The sequence below is a fragment of the Boleophthalmus pectinirostris genome, unplaced genomic scaffold (assembly GCF_026225935.1).
Source record: "Boleophthalmus pectinirostris isolate CB_2022bp ecotype Guang Dong unplaced genomic scaffold, ASM2622593v1 HiC_scaffold_12, whole genome shotgun sequence".
NCBI lineage: Eukaryota > Metazoa > Chordata > Actinopteri > Gobiiformes > Gobiidae > Boleophthalmus > Boleophthalmus pectinirostris.
The window spans coordinates 29,398,733-29,419,206 of record NW_026571018.1 but is presented as its reverse complement, the minus strand read 5'-3'; the positions used below and the strand labels follow the sequence as shown (position 1 = coordinate 29,419,206).

Below are 20,474 nucleotides of genomic sequence, written 5' to 3'. Positions count from 1 at the left end.
TTTCTCTCCTCCCTCTCTTGACTCTCATTTTCTCTCCTCCCTCTTTGACTCTCATTTTCTCTCCTCCCTCTCCTCTCTCATTTTCTCTCCCTCCTCTTTCTCTCGTCTCTCTCTTCTCCTCATCTTTCCTCTCCTCCCTCTTTCTCCTCTCTCTCTCCTCTCTCTTTGTCTCCTCTCGTCTCTCCTCCTCCTTCTCTCTCATCTCTCTCTCATTTTCTCTCCTCCCTCTGACTCTCATTTTCTTCCTCCCTCCTCATTTTCTCTCCCCTCTCCTTCTCATTTTCTCTCTCCTCTCCTTCTCTCATTTTCTCTCCCTCTTTGACTCTCATTTTCTCTCCTCCCTCTCCGTCTCTCATTTTCTCTCTGTGCTCTTCATTGTCATGGGCCTGTCCAATGACCTGTCGGCTCCAATCAGGCCCTGTGCACATCAGTGTGTAATACGCGGCGCTGTGGGCAGGTTCACGTGAATGAGAGGCTCCAGGTCATTTGCAGGAGTAATTAGAGGGACACAAAGGGACGTGTGCGGCGTTGGACTCCATCTGATTGTGGGCAGGACTCGGTAACAGGACGAGGGCGGTCAGGCTGGACAAATTAAAGCTCTATTACAGAGAAGAGAATGAACCTGCTGTGAAAAGAAGGTATAAAGATTAAGGCATAAAGAAGAAGAAGAAGAAGTGAGCTCTGCAACTTAATAAAAGCCTCGCACTTTCTGACATCTCACATCGATAACACCTAATTGATTTTTACTTAAAGGTGAGTTCATTGTGAAACTTTTCAGGTCCGTCAAATGCTTTTTTTTTGTGCTGATGTCGTTGCTTTTTCCAGAATGTTTCACAGTAAATTAAAGGTTTCTATCTTCACGGAGACCAAACCGGACTAAGTTACAGGTCAGATCTGTGGAGAGGTGACCCCAATCACAGTCAGAAAGCCTGGTTTTCTAGGTATTTTTGAGCAATAAAACCACCTGTAACTGAATAACTGTAAAGTAGAGCTGTTTAATGTCATACTGTGGAACATTCTAGCCAAGGCAATGACATGTCCATAAAAACAAGCAGATGACGGACCAAAAAGGACCATAAAGTTAAATAGTGCATCTTTAAAGTCAAAACAATGCAATATATTATTATATCTGACCAGGTTTGTATTCCGTGACTCCGGAGCCGACACTTTCCACGACTCCGGCTGCCTCGTGTCCAAGGACGAGAGGGAAGCCATCTCGGGGCATTCCCTCATACAGGTGGTACAGGTACACTGAAGTGGGTATGCAGAAATATTGAAATATATCATATTGTTTAAAGAGACAGTTTGGAATTTTTGACATAGAACCTCATTTCCTAGTGAGCCAGAGTGCTTTTTTTTACTTTTTAAGTATTCCATCCAGTCCTTGTATTTGCAGAGGTCGCTGGTGCTAGACTAGTGCATGTCAATGGCCATAGTTATCCTGCCACTAAAAACAGTCTTACCCACTCCACAAAACACCCGAAGCAAATCTATTATTACACCAGACTGTCCATGTAAACGTCTGTGTTGACAGAATAATGTTTGAAATAAAACTAACCTTGCATCGCATGAATCGTCGCATGTTGAGGGACTATTTTCTCATATATCAGTCCGCCGCTGCCAAGTTTGTATCAGGAAGTAACGCTACAACGCTACAAAGTGTTGTCTGTTTACTCTCAAAACATTATAAGTCTTGATTTGTGGGTTAAACCAAAACTTTGGTCCAGTGTTACTTAATTAACATATCCAGAAATATTTTTAATTAACGCTAAAACAGATTGGAGTCATATAAACCCTCAGAAAATGTTAAATTGATTCTGTGAGAGTCAGTTTTAACACTCCACTTTTTGCTGTGTACCTGGAGTTGTGTTTTGTTTCATTCACACACGTTTAACACACAAACTCTGCATATTTATAGGCTGAGGTTTTCTCTCAAACTAAAAACACACTGTTCCAACTTGTGATGTCATGTGGTAATAGAATCACATAATTTCAGCCCTGGAATGGTCAATCTATTCTGAATAAAAGATAAAAGATAGCTGTTAACTTGAAAACTACCACTTGATGACATCACAAGGTAGAAGAGACCATTTTAAGCTTTGGAAATGTCCACAGACTAATAAAGCAGGATTTCTCTAAACGTGTGTGAATGAAACAAAACACTGGGTATGTTTTTTATGAAGTAATAACATTCTAACAGGGCTTAAAGGTCACAGGAGTACATTTTGCGTCATATAAGACTTTTGACAGCCTTGCCAACAACACAGTCACACTTTTACTGCATTTCCATTCAAACCTCAACTGTAGGATTTGATATTTCATGATAATCTGTGCACAAAGTACTTTTTAGCGGCAGCCTGTTGAGTCTACCCCACTGCGTGTGAGTGTAGTGAGCATCTGAATCATCTGCATAACGTCTCTTGTTGTCACTCATCTTCTACCTGAGGCTTTTTAACTCAGCGCCGTGGTGGAATCAGAATGACAGACGCAGAAGCACGGGGCCACAACTGTTTTATTCTCAATTCAAACCAAGAGAAAAGGGACACATTGAAAATACACAGGGTTATCGCTACATTTCAACTAACAGCGTCACGATATCTGATCAAAGCTGACAACAGACAACAGAAAGGCGCCAGGGACTGTACTGGACTCAAGTCTACTGCAGATAGGATCACAGACAGAGGTTTAGGGCCAGAAGCAAACAAATCAGAAAACTGTGTTGTCATGGGGATTTGTAATTAGTATTCTTCAATGGGAATAGTTTTATAAAGATAATACGTGCGATGTAAAGATACGCATAAAACTGACAAGCAATGTGACACAGATGTAGGGCTGGGGTCGATTCAATAAATACTTTGAGGATCTAAAAAGTATATGTGGTAAATGCTCTAAAACTATTACTTATCTCTATGTATCTGACCCAAACTGTACTCAAAAGTTACTACACCTGCATGGGAATTTATGCAAAAATACTATTTATGCAGGAAAAAAGTACTAGGTATCAGAGGTGGGACCAAGTCGTTGTTTTGCAAGTCTCAAGTCTCAAGTATTTGACCTCAAGTCCGAGTCAAAGACAGGCAAGTCCAAGTCGAGTCTCGAGTCACTGGCCCACAAGTCCAAGTCAAGTCCAAGTCGTCTGCTTTGAGCTTCGAGTCATGTCAAGTCTTCAAACCAAAGTACCAAATATAGCTTAGATTTTTGCAATTTATATGACTTTTAAGCTACATTGTACTTAAAACGTCATGGTATATTTATATAAGAGTTGTAGAAATGCTAAATTCTCCTTCTTAAATGTTTTGACAAGATCTAAGTGTGAAACATTACAGTCAGAATAGAAAGAATTAAGATTTAAAATAAGTTATTTTGTCGTGTAGTCTGCACTGAAATGGAAGGATCATGTTCTCTGTAGTTCCTTCTGTTTTACTGTATTGTGCTGATATCAGTGATTCTTAACCCTAGGGCCAAAAGTAGGGCTGGGACCACCTCCTTGGGGCCCCTATAGTCAGTACAATATAATGCATTTAATATGAAATAGGGCCCCAGGTTACTTTGTTCAGAAAAAGTTGGCCCCATGATTAAAAAGGTTAAGAACCCCTGCTGTATATTACTGTATTATACTGTGTTATACTATTACTGTAGTACATTTGATTATACCATATCACAGTACTTCAGTTACAACCAGAGTAACAAACAGAGAAGTGGGAGGGACATGATCTAGTTTGTTCCTGTAAAATGAATCACCGCATTTATCAACTGTAAAGAGAAAAGTATTTTCTAAAAACATATATTTTTTAGGAAAAGCATCAAGTCTGCGTCAAGTCCCAAGTCACTGACCTTCAAGTCAAAATCGAGTCCCAAGTCTTAGTCCGTTTTATCAAGACAAGTCTCAAGTCCTAAAAACACTCAAGTCTAAGTCACAACTTGCAGGTCCCCACCTCTGTTAAGTGTACGAGGAGAGAATGTATTTATATAAAGACAGATTAAACTTGTGGATCATGAGTTACCTCTCGACATAAAAATACCAATAAATACCACATCTTCAAATATTTCACTCACTAATTTTGTGTTGTCCCAGATAAATCCTCATAATCTAAATAAAATAACTGACTAAAGGACTACAGCCCTAATTCAGTGGTTGTCTGCACTGGTACTGATGTCTCTAAAGTTATTCTAAAACCTTTTCATTTCCACTATATGCTATACTGTACTATATTTTCTTATGCACGTCACTACCGCTAAAACCAAAAAGAATACTTCTAGTGGGGATGTGAGCTCAAAAATAGCACTAGCTACACTCTATGCATCACATCAGGTGCGAGCTCTGCTATGTTTGTACCCTGTCCAAAAGAAACAAATAAATAAATAAGCAGTACTAGTAAAAACAAAAACAAACCAAAAAAAAAAGCGGTATACTAGTAGGGGTTATATTTATTTGATGTACTTTTTAAAAACGTTTCGTGGCCCTAAAACTCTGTCAAAGCCTACAAACATAACATAACCAAAGCTGAAAAAGTTGCTCAAACAGTCATATACGCATCTCTTTCCCATCGCGTGTTAATCTGATATCACTGTACACATTATTGAGCTACAAAACCGCTAAAGCTAAATGCATGTCGTCACGTCAACACAAAGGAAAAACTACTACGATGCATACACACAAGAAACGAGCGTAAGGGCCTATGTACAGCGGAGGGGGGGGGAGGGGGGTCACTGGGGGACGTCTGGTTTAAAATGCACAGCACAGCAACGTGGACATGAGCTATGGAAAATCCTACTCCGTTAAGAAATCCTTAGACAATGGCTGCACCAAAATGGCAAAAAAAAATATATCTTCACAAAATGTTCCAAAGCGTTTTCATGTGAAATTGTACAAACATTTGGCTGATACTGACTTACAAAACACCCATATACAACAGTACAAAATAAATATATTATGGCAGTCAATAAATAAATAAAATAAGGTTGTAATGACCATAGTGAGTTGTGTTGACACTGATAATTCCCCATCCAGACGTACATTAACAAATAGGAATATTGTGGTGCCTTGAAATTTATTTAGGAAATGTCTATAGGAAATAACAGCATTAGCCTATTATATTTTTATCTAGGCATGTGTTTAGTGTTTATTTTTTTAAGTGTGATAATGATTTAACAAAATAATACTACTTCTGTTTATAATGTTCAATCTTTAAAGTAAAATATTTTGTTTTGTGTAGCGGAACAATTTAAACATTTTGATTCATAAATATAAGAAATTTCCACAATATTGCTATCAATTGATGTAGGAAATTAGCATTGAAAATCATAGTTAATAAGTCATGTGTTGGTGTTAATGTCTGCATGCATGTTTCACTATATACCATCTGCAGCTAGCATGTCCATGTGTTTATTCCTAAACCTAAATGTTTTATATGTCTAGATGTGAATTAGCGTGGTTAGCGTCGGAGCTAACTCAGTGGCCCTCTCCGCTGGGGGGCTTGGAGTCGTGATGGCCGCCTACTGCGCCTCCTCCGGGCAGCCAGGGGGAGACGGAGTGCGAGGTGGTCTGCTTGGCCATGCTGTAGTGGCTGATCACTGTGTAGAAGCGCCCCCTGGAGTTGGCATCCTGCGCGGCGTAGTAGGCCTCGAGGGATGCTGGGATACACCGCTTGTGCTGGAGGACACACAGAGAGAGAGAGAGAGATTTCAGTTACTACAGTATACACCAAAAAAGTATTTCCATTCAAGAATCTTTCATTCATTTTCTTCTTCTTCTTCTACGTCACTGCATCCAACAGATCAGTGTGTGGATGCAAAACAACTTTCTCCAGCTAAACTCTGACAAGACTGAAGTCATAGTGTTTGGTCCACAGAAACAAAGGGACAGTGTCAGCAGTCACCTCCAGTCTCTCTCTCTAAAACCTTCAAATCAGGCAAGAAATCTAGGGGTAATAATGGACTCAGACTTGAACTTTAACAGCCACATCAAATCAATAACATCTGCAGCCTTTTACCATCTAAAAAACATAGCAAAAATCAAAGGTTTACTGTCTAAATCAGACTTGGAGAAACTTATCCATGCGTTTGTCTCCAGTTGATTAGACTAATGTAATGTTCTGCTCACTGGTCTCTCCAAACGAGCTGTGAGACGCTGCAGAACATCCAGAACGCTGCAGCTCGGGTCCTGACTCAAACTAGGAAGTACGAGCACATAAGTCCTGTGCTCAGGTCTCTGCACTGGCTTCCTGTGCCTCAGAGAATAGACTTTAAAGCAGCTCTGCTTGTGTACAAGTCTCTCCATGGCCGAGCACCAAAGTCCATCTGTGACATGTTAGTGTCATATGAACCATCTCACACTCTGAGGACCTCAGGGACCGGCCTCCTGCTGGTGCCCAGAGTCAGGACTAAACAAGGGGAGTCAGCGTTTCAGGTTCATGCAGCTAAAACCTGGAACAGTCTTCCTGAACATGTGAGACAGACTCTTCTGTGACGCTGTTTAAATCCAGGCTCAAAACATTTCTGTTTAACTGTGCATATAACTGAAAGGTTTTCATTCCGCACTCTTCTCTCCAATTTATGTCTCTCTTTGTTAATTTTAATCTTCATAATTATTTATGTTTTGATTTGTTTTTATTATGATTTTAATGTATTTCTTATTCTGTAAAGCACTTTGAATTACTTTGTGTATGAATTGTGCTATACAAATAAACTTGCCTTGCCTTGCCTTCTATGAATACATGAAGTACAGGGTATTTTGGCTGCTGAAAAAGCCAAATGTTGCCTCTTCTCATATGTAAATAATTCTAATCTTGGCAAGAAAGTTTTCTTCTTCTTTATTTAATTAGACAGCACACAATTTTCACATTAACCTTAACAGGAGAGATGCATTGTACCAGGTTGTAGCACCAGTGCTAATTTCCACCTGTCGTCCCTGAGCAGGTTCATTGACTGACTGTAATTAACTGACCCTGACTATCAACTGTTCTTCCTGGAGACTTATGGAGCATGTTTTAGGTTGATGGGGGAAACCTGGAGCGCCCAGAGGAAACCCATCCAAACACAGGGAGAAACATGCAAACTCCACACAGACAGGCCCAGGTGACCCGGGGATCAAACCCGGAACCTTCTTGCTGTGAGACATGAGTGCTAACCATTCAGCCACCGTGCCACTTTTACTTGATTTTTTTTAAGTATTCAAAGTGCTTTAAGAAATACATTAAAATCACAATACAAACAAATCAAAACATAAAGAATCATCATGGAATTAAAAAATAAATAAAATTAAGAAGAGACATTACATGAGAGAGAATGTGTAAATGTTTGGCAGTGAAACATCACCTGCATGATTCAATTCAAATAGAAAGTTAAAACCATATTCTGGGTCTTACTAACCACTGGATTTACATAACACCTTTCAAGATACTCAAAGCACTTCTACAGTGAAACCCACTGTAGTTACAGCTGTCCTAGGGCAGAGTGCCAGAAACAAGGCTGCCAATCTGCACCATCAGCCCCTCACACTTAGCTAGTACCTTCGCTCAATTTCTTTTCTCTCCAGCGATCGGAAAACAATAGATTAGTTTGTAGTCTAGTTTGCAAAAACCCTGGAAATGCGAGCACGAGCCATCAGTGAAGAGCCATATATTCTGTGTTGGCAACGATTCTGAGATCGAGGATTTAAAGCCGGAACAAAGAGAATGTTTGGTGAATTTTATCAAGGGGAAAGACATTATTGCCCTTCTTCCTACAGGATTTGGGAAAAGCTTAATATACCAGTTAGTCCCATTTGCGGTGCATTACATACTTCATACTTCACGACCAAATAGCAGCGATTGGTTAAATAAAAAAAGTACTCGCTTACTGTCGAGCAAACAAATTCTAATGCTGCGAGGTCAGTTTCCACAAAGTGAAACCAGCTGATGAAAGAAGGCTACCTCACACCACCACCATACATACATACATACATACATACATACATACATACATACATACATACACACATACATACATACATACATACATACATACATACATACATACATACATACATACATACATACATACATACATACATACATACATACATACATACATACATACACACATACATACAACATACATACATACATACATACATACACATACACATACATACATACACACATACATACATACATACATACATACATACACATACATACACACATACATACATACATACATACACACATACATACACATACATACATACACATACATACATACATACATACATACATACATACATACATACATACATACACATACATACATACATATACATACACATACATACACACATACATACATACATACATACATACATACACATACATACATACATACATACACATACATACATACATACATACATACATACATACATACACACACATACATACATACATACACACATACATACATACATACATACATACATACATACATACATACATACATACATACATACATACATACATACATACATACATACATACATACACATACATACATACATACATACATACATACATACATACATACAACATACATACATACATACATACATACATACATACACATACATACATACATACATACATACATACACACATACATACATACATACATACATACATACATACATACATACATACATACATACATACATACATACATACATACACACATACATACATACATACATACATACATACATACATACATACACACATACATACATACATACATACATACATACATACATACATACATACATACATACATACACACAGGGTAGTTTTTTCAACAATAAAAACAAGTAAATGATTGAGTAAATTTTTGAACTGGAATAAACAGTGAACAAAATGTAAAGTAATGCTATAGTTTTACATTAAACACTGGAGAAAACAACATATGCCTTCTTCAAATACATCAGCAGAATAAAACATCTCTGCCGCCCCAGAGGAAAAGTTCAATTTCACCTCATTTTACATTCCCAGTGCGAGGATCCTGGAGTTTATAAGCGTTTACAATCTTTGCCCGTAAGTGTACACACTCTGCTGCTAAGAGCTCGTGTAAAGTGTTTCAGCTGCACTTTCTTTTGCCCGATACGAGCTCACTGCACATCTGTACGCAAACTGCTGACAAATTAGCAACAGTATCGCCTGGACAGAAAAGGCTCCGGTCAAGGTCAGCGGGCGCCTTATCGCAGTTTTATATGTAGTTTTATTGGAGAAAGAACTATAGAAGGCGACTGACTCTGCGCCTAAGCTAAACCTGAGGACAAATCAATACTTTTTCATTGCTCTCTTTGCACGAGGGCTGGTTGGGATTAGAGCTTGTAGAAACGGAGCAGGCTTTGAAAAGTGCCTTTAGCTTTGTACCTATGAATGTGTGTGTTTTCACCCTCACACCCGTGCACTGCTAATAATAGCCCTGACAGAAAAGCACTGGAGCTCATGCGGAGAAAGGAGGTCTCAAAACGTTACTAAGAAAATATATTCCACCTGAAAAGATTAGATAGAGAGGTAGACAGGCAGGCCAAGGTGACCTCAGGGTAAGTGCAGTTAAGGCTTGAATAACTCACGCGCCTGTAATTTCACTTGTAAAGAGGGAGACTGAAGTTACCTTGAAAGAAAATGGCGAGTTAACCATTACGCCTAAAGAGGTGGCAAAAGTGTTTTTATTTTTAGCACTAAGCTATGATCACTGTAATTATGAACTCCCTTTGGTACATAAAGGAGATGGTCAAAGAAACTACAAGTGAAATCATTACTTACGCCTGATTAGTAAAGGTGCATGATGGAACTTTTCTGGTGCTGTCATCACGGAGACGTTTCACTAGGGGTGTGTAAAAATATCAAAATATCGATATATCGTATCGTTTAATGTGCTGATACAGTATCGATATTGTGGGCTGCTGTATCGATATATCGTCAAGAGTATTTTAGGTATATTTTCACTAAATTAGTTTGTGTAAGAGCTACAGGTGTGTTGACATTTTCACTGTTTTGAGTAAAATGGATGTTTTTCACATTCACTTTTCACAAACTTAGTGGACTTTTAGTATTAGAGCCATCATTTAGCCTTTTTTACACTGTACCGTATCGAATCAATGTGAAATATATTGTATCGAATCGTATTGAATCGAAAGCTCACTGTATAGAAAAGCGTATCGTATCGTGGCCTATGTATCGAGATATGTATCATATCGGTAACTTCTTAACGATACCCAGTCCTATGTTTCACAGTATTATATATTTATTTATTTATTCCACTGTGGGTGTTTCAGTTGCCTATGAAAAATATGCATTGGGTCACCTCTCCACAGATCTGACCTGTAACTTTTCTGGTTTAGTGTCCCCACCAGCCTGTCTCCATGGAGATGTTATTGCTTTACCTAGAATGTTCCACAGTCTGGCATTCAACTTATTATTTCCCTGCATGGAGACAGCCGCCTGAGCAAGTAACAGGTCAGATCTGTGGAGAGGTGACCCAATGCATATTTTTCATAGGCAACTGAAACACCCACAATGGAATAAATAAATAAATAATACTGTGAAACGTCTCCACAGATCTGACCTGTTACTTGCTCAGGCGGCTGTCTCCATGCAGGGAAATAAGTTGAATGCCAGACTGTGGAACATTCTAGGTAAAGCAATAACATCTCCATGGAGACGGGCTGGTTGGGGACACTAAACAGAAATAAAAAGTGTACGAAAATCTGATAACGAATTTTACAAGTATGCAACGTTTTTTTATTTTTTTATTTGACGCAACTAGATGCACTATGTAACTTTTCTGATTTAGTGTCCCCCACCAGCCTGTCTCTATGGAGATGTTACTGCTTTACCTAGAATGTTCCACAGTCTGGCATTCAACTTATTTCCCTGCATAGAGACAGCCGCCTGAGCAAGTAACAGGTCAGATCTGTGGAGATGTTTCACAGTATTATTTATTTATTCCATTGTGGGTGTTTCCTATGAAAAATATGCATTGGGTCACCTCTCCACAGATCTGACCTGTTACTTGCTCAGGCGACATGCAGGGAAATAATAAGTTGAATGCCAGACTGTGGAACATTCTAGGTAAAGCAACAACATCTCCATGGAGACAGGCTGGTGGTGGACACTAAATCAGAAAAGTTACATAGTGCATCTAGTTGCGTCAATAAAAAAAAAAGAAAAAAAGTTGCATACTTGAAAAAATTGGTTCTCAGATTTTCATACACTTTTTGTTTCTGTTTAGTTTGGTGGTTAGGTTTGACGTTGGTCAGAGAATCAGTAAACGAAAGAATGTTACTAAAGTTATATTTTTGCTACTTATTTTGTATTTATTATTACCATGTATATGTTAGCTCTTGGTTATTTTATATGAGTGAGTTGGTCACAACACATTTTGAAGCACAATATATTGCTACAGAGATATACTGCGATAAACGATACTGCAGAAACTATTTTGTGCCACCGACACAATGACAATAACGCAGGATAATCTCAGTAAACACCAAAAATAAACAGTATTATTAAAAGGCATGAGCTGTAACAGATAGCAGAACAAATCAATAATTAGCCATAGAAGTCATTTATTTAACCTTGTACAGCTCAAATTTTATGGTATTAGGACAAAATCCCCCAAATTTCCTCACTTCACAAAGGAATTGTAGGGGGTGTGCGGAGATTCGGTGTGACAACCGTAGTTTTGAGAGGATTCACGTGGTTCAAAGGGACGTAATCAAGGCTGCGGCCACATGTTGTCAAGGCGACCGCTTTAACTATAAAGTGCTGTGGGACACACTGTGATAAATACTGACCACAATATATAGTTTCTGTTTTAAAATATATTAACAAATCTCTTTTTTTTTTGCATTTGATTTATTTGACTTGACTTGATTTGTTGATTTATACACTTTTAAAAACAAAGCTTACAAAGTGCTCTACATTCAGCAAAGAACAATAAAAATAGCGCCCAGAAAGCAGACAAAATCAAACAATGAAGCAATTGATTCAAGTCATTATAATAAAAAAGTTTATACAATGGAATAAAAATAAATAAGGAATAAAATCAAGCTAAAACCAGCTAAGGCCAACTGATAAAAATGAGCTTTAAAAAGTGCTTTAAAAGATGGTACTGATGGTGCGAGTCTTATTTCCTCAGGCAGGTCATTCCAAAGCCGAGGCGACCGCACTGAAAAACCTCGATCAGCCTTTGTCTGGAGTCTGGACTTTGGAACAGCCACAGGGACCTGCCTCAGGATATAAGTCGGAGGGCTTGTACAAAGGTAAAAGTTAAAAGTTCTGAAATGTAACTTGGTGCAAGGCCTAAACGAGTTTTAAAAGTAAAATCTTAAGATCAATTCTAAAACACACAGGCAGCCAGCGAAGGAAAACTAAAATGGGTAATGATATTTAACGATAAGTTTATATAATTATTGTGACAGTGTGGTGTCTGATATTATCTGATATTATCAATTTTCAGCCTGTGAGCCTCATAGCCCCTATAAGGTCTTAATGTATGGAGGAGTTGAGTTCAGCGGGTCCATATTCCAAGAACTTTAAGATAAACATATAACCAGTGTTGGGAAGGTTACTTTTAAAATGTATTCCCCTACAGATTACAGATTACATACTCCAGAATGTAGTTTGTAACGTAATCCATTAAATTACTTAAAGTGAGTAACGTAATCTGAATACTTTGGATTACTTGATTATTGACTTGAAAGACTAGGATATCATAACGTAAGATATTTTGTCTACTAAAAGAAAATAAAAAGCCCAGACTTTACTTAACTGTATAAAAAATATTATTTACAGAAGAGGAGGAGACACGTCCACGCAGCATGGTTTAGTCCTGGTTTAGTCCTGGTTTAGATCTAGCTTAGATCTAGTTTAGACCTGGTTTTAGTCCTGGTTTTAGACCTGTTTTAGACCTGGTTTAGATCTAGTTTAGACCTGGTTTTAGTCCTGGTTTTAGACCTGTTTTAGACCTGTTTTAGACCTGGTTTAGATCTAGTTTAGATCTAGTTTAGACCTGGTTTTAGTCCTGGTTTTAGACCTGTTTTAGACCTGGTTTAGATCTAGTTTAGACCTGGTTTTAGTCCTGGTTTTAGACCTGTTTTAGACCTGTTTTAGACCTGGTTTAGATCTAGTTTAGATCTAGTTTAGACCTGGTTTAGTTTCCGGCAATGAGTGGAATTACCGAGAAAAAAAAAAAAAGTTAAAACAGGAAAATACCAACATGTAATCCATTTATTTCAACAAAGTAACTGTAATCCAATTACTACTCATGGAAACAGTAACTGTAACTGAATACAGTTACTCATAATTTGTACTTTGATTACGTAACTCCGGTACATGTAATCCGTTACTCCCCAACACTGCATATAAGTAATGGAATGGAATGGAAATGCTCAAAACCTTGGACAATAAGGGATCAGGTTGAGAAAGGGGATGGTTTAATATCTGAGTTAGAGGTGTGTCTCATATTGGCCAGAGCTCGCCCAGACCTTTGTCTGTAATTAGGCTTTTTTACTCTGCTTTTTGTAATAAATAGTATTACACTATCAGAGTTTGTTTTTTGGATTCTTCTCTGAACACTCCACACCAACGGGGAAGCATCACAGTCAGGTGGGCAGATGCATTGGGAATTATAAAATGTTAACCACGACAACAGACCTATGTGCTTTTGTGCCCAAATAAATTCTCTTGTGGAAGAATAAAACTTGTCCAAGTTTAACGCCAAGTCTGATTGTTGCCATTCTACACTAAATAACATACGTCCCTGCACTGAACCTTCTATTCTACTCAAAGTTATATTATAGCCGACATGACCTATTCTTGTATTACCAGATTATTGCTATAATGTTCTTGAATACTGGTGAACACAGGAAAAGTGTTCATACAGAAATATAAAAGTCTCTGCTCCTATTGATTAATGGTTGCTGGTCCAATTGCCCTGATTAGCCCTCAAGTTTAGCAAGAGTAAAAGTAGAGCAGGTGTGCTGGACCCCCGCAGGAAGGGCTGTCTCTTTATTTAGATGGTTGCGAGTGCGCAGGGAGACGCTGAAGGTCGCGTTGCTCAAGGACACGGTGGCAGGTTTATTGTTTGCCATTACATGACAATGACACCCGGATGGGAAAGTGTTTTACGAAGGCAATATGAAGCTCATTTTGGCCTAGTTACGGGAATGAATAGGAGGCTAAGTCAATGACAGTTTGCTTTATAATTTATGAAACTTTACTGGGATGATATATAGAAAGACTGAAAGCATCTGTAGATTAAACATTTCTATATAAATTGTATGAAATTGCACTTTGGAATAGACACAAATCGCAAAAAAAAAAAAAAAAAAAAAATGCAGTTACTGATGCTTTGCAGTGACGTCATGCTGGGGGGGGTTCTGCATATATGTCTATGGAAAAATATTCAGCAGTTACTACGGTGACACAATGCACACACTGGCAAACACAGCGTAATAAGTTTTTAGACAAGTCTGAAACCAATTCTTGATATTTTGAAGTCACATCATGCTGGGGGGGGGGGTACTGCATGTAAGTAAGTAAGTAAGTATTTATATAGTGCTTTTCATAGACATATGTCACAAAAATGCTTTACAGAGCATTATTGAGCATTATTCATTATTTATTGTAGCCACAGCTGCCCTGGGGCAGACTGACAGAAGCGTGGCCAATCGGCGCCACTGGTCCCTCCAACCACTACCATCACTCACACACACACCACGTTCATACTTTCATACTAGGCAATGTGAGTAAAGTGTCTTGCCTAAGGACACAACAGCAGTTATTGTGACTGGCGCCCCGCTGTGGCACCTGATTTTCCCAGTGGTCTACCATCCAAGTACTAACCAGGCCCGGCCGTGCTTAGCTTCTGAGATCTGATGGGATCAGGCTTTTACAAGTCGCTATGGCCACCATGTCTATGTATGTCTCTGAAAAAAAAAGTTCAGCAGTCCCATTTACCATTGTGACACAATTCACACATTAGTAAACACAGTGTAATCAGTTTTTAGTTTGAGTTTAAAACCAATTCTTGATACTCTGCATTGACATCATGCTGGGGTGGTACTGCATGTATGTCTATACAGTTACCACGGTGACACAATGCACACGTTAGCAAACACTGCCTAATAAGTTTTTAGAAAAGTCTGAAACCAAATCTTGTTACTTTGCAGTGGCATTATGCTGGGGGGTACTGAATATAAGTCTATGGAAAAAAAAAAAAAAGTCCAGTTATCACGGTGACACAATGTACACATTAGCAAACGCAGCCTAATAAGTTTTTTAGAAAAGTCTGAAACCAGTTCTTGATACTTTGCTGTGACATCATGCTGTGGAGGGGTACTGCATGTATGTCTATGGGGAAAAAAAAGTTCAGCAGTTACCATGGTGACACAATTCACACAGTAGCAAACACAGCGTAATCAGTTTTTAGATAATCTGAAACTAGAAGCCTGTCATCAAATCAATCATCTAAGGCCCACTTAAGGTGTTTGACTTTTATTTCCAACAAACAGGGCTGGAGTGACTAACTAAAAAACTGATGGCTAGTGCTAGTGAGCTTATGTCTGTAATGTTATTCAAAAGGGACTTGTTTAACTGTACAAGATCAGATCACCTGTTGTAATTCCAGTTTAATAAATTCTTCTGATCAGATTGTGTTAAAATAAAGATGAAAAAAGTCGCCACACACTACAGGATTTTTTGGTCTTACACAATTTTTAAACGCGTGACAAAAAGCGCAAACCACTGAGATGAGGATAATCCTATGAGACTTAAAATCTCCGATCGCAAAGAGTGCAGCGGGATATCTGCGTACCACAGGCTTTAAAGTTGTGAGTGCGATCACATCACCTGTTTCGTGTCAACAGTAAAACCACTCGCTTTGAGACTCTTAAGTGTTCACAAAATCAGAGCTCTGCACTTCTAGTTTAGATACAAGTCAAAACTGTGTTATTATTATTGGTGAAATGTGATGCAATAGTTCAGATACATGATTTTTAAGGCATAAATGATTGGCGATAAACTCCATAGGAAGTTGAGTCGCTATCATTAATCTGCAGCTTCACCTCAATCCGTGCGCCGTGTGGATGTAAACAGACACAACTGAGGAAATACTCTTGCCTTTTTACTTTCAAACTGGTTTAATAGCGTGGTTTTATGGACTGGGTGTCATTATTTGCGGAGGAGAGTTTCTATGGATAATGCGGATGAGATGCTACACTTGAAATTTACCACTTTCCGAGAGTTGAGTAATAAAGTCTTCTCATTATTTTCGCTATATCCCGAGTTTGTATCTTGCGCCTCTGTGTCCGTCACTCCGTCTACCTCTGACGCTCTGTTTTATTAGCTGTTACCATGGTTACAATATGGCAGAGCCGCTCAGAGTCACACCGACACCACACACGGGGCAAAAAGTCAACCTGACAAACAGTCACGCCTCCCCAAACTCGGGTAGAAGCAAATCGCAGCCAAAATCCGGCAAATTCTCCTGTAGTCTTTGGCGGCCTTAACACATCTTCAGACAGAGCAGTGCCTCCAGGTAGTTAGTTTCACCCCCACCAGGTATTGTGCTGCAACGTCTCAATATACGTAATGTATTCTGCAAAAAACTAAATGTCTTGACTTCGAACTATTAAGATATTTAGATCCCTACCAATATGAAACACATGTCATTCTTGTACGAGTTGATATTTCAATCTCTTCCCTGGATATAAGTGAGGAAAAGTCTGTTCAAATCATGCGGTGTCAGGTTTTGTCTGGAAGAACTGTGAATCATTTTTACTTGCACCAGGCAGGAGATTTGTGATGGAAAGTGCCTTGGTGTAAAAGTAAAAAGTCATTTAATTTCAGTCTAACATTTAATGAATAATACATAATAGGCTTAATGGAAAAAAAAACTAATTATATAATCAGCCCAATCATGCCCACTGGTGTACATCTGAAGAAAGCAGAACACATGTCACAGTATAAGATTAAATAAATACTATATAACATTATCAAAAGAGGGGGGTGGGGTTAACTGGAGGCACTGCTCTGTTTGAAGCTCTGTTTCTCAATTTGACACAATCTGACCTGAAATAACTGATTTAGCTGAAACTAGAACAGGTTTGTGCTGGTAAACAAGTCACTCTGAAATGTAATTACAATCACAAGCTACCTAGTGTTTGCCAAAAGTTTTGCAGTTAGTCTCTCTCACTTTTTTTTTTTTTTGGGCTGAAAATCGAACACCTAAACAGGCCACGAGCGCTTAATTAATCACAGACTCTGGAAAATGTGTTGCTTTTTTCAGTGTTCAGACTATAGTACAACTTATTTAGCAGTGTTATACAATGTGTAACTGATGAACGTTCTGCCATAGACATACATGTAGCCCCTCACCCAGCATAGGGTGACCTGACGAGACGTATTTACCCGGGACAGTCCCAGTTTTGAGTCCTATGTCCCCTGTCCCAGCAGATTTATCCAAAACCAGTGATTTGTCCCAGTTTTATACAAGAAATGTCAAAAATAGGTGTCCCTATGTTTGACCAGTCTGATCTTACCAACTTTAAAAAGAGGCATAAATTGTCATTGTTTAGGTAAAATACAGAAAAGCTGCTTAAAAAAACACAAAGAAAATGTAAATATACTGACTCACATTAGTGCTGAGTGCATAAACATTTTCCTTAATTACACACTCGTTTCACAATTTCATTATTATTACCAACTCAAACCAGGGATGTCACAGTTTTTTATTTTGAAAATCTGACCACAATTATCACTGGATCAAGTATCAGTGGGCTAAAGACAAATTAATGCCTGATCACAAATTAAAGGACCAATATGTAACTTTCCCAGTAGAAGATTTGCCAACTACTTCAAGTTGTTACTGCTTTGGATTTTCACAATAAAATGCGTGTTTTGGGAGGTATTTCTGAGCTATAAAGGCACCTGTAAATGGTCAGATTTTTATACAGCTCTTTTCCACCTTCAAGGCACTCAAAGCATTTTACAACAAGGAACCACTCACCCATTCACTCACACATACATTCATACACCAGGGCACGCGAGCTTGGTTAAGTGTCTTACCCAAGGACACAATGACAGCATTTATCTGAGGTAGCTGGAACTACACTAGCCGACCTGTGGGTCAGTGGATTGGACCACTCAACCAACGATTTTTTATGCCTAGAGCGGGATTTGAACTGCCAACCTTCTGATCAATGGACAAACACTCTTCCAACTGAGCTACTGTTGCCCCTGTAATTTATCTAAAGCACACCTATTGTGCAAAATCAATATTTAGATCTTTTAACCATGTTATAGTTGTTTCCCTTCACCATTTACTCACCCGGATTTGTATGTGGAGTGATTTGTGCATGGTTGAGCAATCTTTAATTGCTTTCAAGATGCAGTTTTGTCAATCAATTCCCATTTTCACTGCCACCTCCATTCGCCCTCTCCTCTGTACTAACAGAATTCTACTTCTACTACTTCTACTTACTTCAGACGGTCAGACGGTTTCTATGAAGAGAAACCGGCTGATGAATCAGGCTAGTCAACTACACCTTCACAAGAGCAAATTTGTACAATATATAATTTATAAATTTTTCAAATCATGAGAAAAGTAACCAATGATTTTTTGTGAAAAATATTATTTAAAAATCAATTTAGATGCATTTTGAATCAATTCAAGAATTGTACAATAAAGTATGATGATATATCACTGAATTTTTACACCCCTATTGACCAAGTTCTGTAATTTTATTTTCTTAATTAGGATTCTACAGCATCACATAGTTCATTTTCATACAAATTAAAAGAAAACTGCTGCTCGCTAGTGTGATCTGCAGGTGTCCATCAAAGGTGCCAACAACTTAATGACTCTTTGTTGTGATGACGTTTACAGCGACATCTGCTCCGCATTAGGCACCATGGTTTTATAATGTGACCGTCAGTGTTCCTTTTATTAAGTCGTTTTAGATGAATATAGTGATACAGCGGGTGTCATCGATTATAAATATAGAGCAGACACAAGCACAATAAGTCTTCTTTAAGGCAATAGCGGGTGCAGGTGGCGGACCCATCACCAAAACGCTATAGTGCACATCTATAGTATAATTGGCATTTTTACATAAATTTTTTATGGTTAGATGGAATTCATGACCCTCCAGGGCTACTGTAGTTGCTTATATTGCACAGTAAAATATGAAATTGCAGTACAGACATTTACCACCAGCTGTCATAAAAAAACTGCCTACACACTACTTTACCCACAAGCTAATAAATACATGACAAATAGCTTGGTTACTTTGTTAAACCAGCCACACTCCCCTTTATTGACCCCTCTGTCAGATCCAAGCGTGTGTTTTTGTCCATAAATCACACGAAGGAGCCGAGTATGTATTACCTTGTATATGAATCCATCTGGACAGGCGTGGTCGTAGGTGAAGGCTTTATAAACCACCAGGAAAACGATGCAGGCGAGGAAGGCCAGGGCAAGGATGATCAGTATGGTAACCTGCAAGGGACAAACTACGGTCAGTGCCACAGTCATGATGAAGAGATATACAGCGAGATGGACGCGAGAATGAATATGGTTTTGAGAAGTAGAACAAGAAGCAGTAGTAAAAATGTGATATAGGATTAAATAAGCATTATCTTGATTTATAAATTAACTTTACCATGGTAATAACAGCATTGTAACTTGTTTTACTGGGTTAGAATTAAGATTAAGTTGAATTCTAATGTAATTTTTTTATGATGTTATGATTGAACGCAATGATGTGTTGTGTTTTCATGATTAATTACAATGTAAATACAATAATAATAATAATAATTCTATTTATTGTGCTATAAAGTGCTACCAGAAAAGGGATTCCAACAGTCGCACAAACCACATCAAAATTGAGATTAAAACTAATGCTGGACTAGACCAGAGTCAAACCAGAACTAGACCAAGACTAGACCAGGACTAAACCAGGACAAAAAAATGACTAAACCAGGACTAGACTAGGACTGAACGAGGTCTGAACTAGGACTAGAAAAGGACTAAACCAAGACTAAACCAGCATAAAACAAGGATTAGATCAGGACTAAACCAAGACTAAACCATAATGAGAAAAAAACATACCAGAACCAAACCAGGACTAGAAAAGGACGAAACCAAGACTAAACCAAAACTAGACCAGGACTGAACCAGGACCAAACCAGGACTAACCCATAATGAGAAAAGACTAAACCAGGACTAAACCAGGACTAGACCAGGACTGAACCAGGACCAAACCAGGACTAACCCATAATGAGAAAAGACTAAACCAGGACTAAACCAGGACTAGACCAGGCCTAAAATAAGACTAGAAAAGGACTAAACCAAGACTAAACCAGGATTAAACCAGGTTTAGATTAAGGACTAAATTAGAACTAAACCATAATGAGAAAAGACCACACCAGAAC

General features: G+C 38.5%; 1 protein-coding gene and 1 pseudogene across 1 annotated transcript in view; both read right to left on the bottom strand.

Moving 5' to 3' along the window:
- Positions 1 to 5,452: 5,452 nt before the first annotated feature.
- Positions 5,453 to 20,474, bottom strand: part of nsg2 (neuronal vesicle trafficking associated 2) — a 113,920-nt gene continuing 98,898 nt past the window's right edge. The window contains exons 3-4 of the mRNA XM_020927065.1: positions 19,429 to 19,539; positions 5,453 to 5,653 (exon numbers count right to left, since the gene is read on the bottom strand). Coding sequence (XP_020782724.1) covers positions 5,453 to 5,653; positions 19,429 to 19,539 — 312 coding nt within the window. The remainder of the gene's footprint in view (positions 5,654 to 19,428; positions 19,540 to 20,474) is intronic.
- On the bottom strand, positions 14,838 to 14,955 carry LOC129407549 (5S ribosomal RNA; annotated as a pseudogene).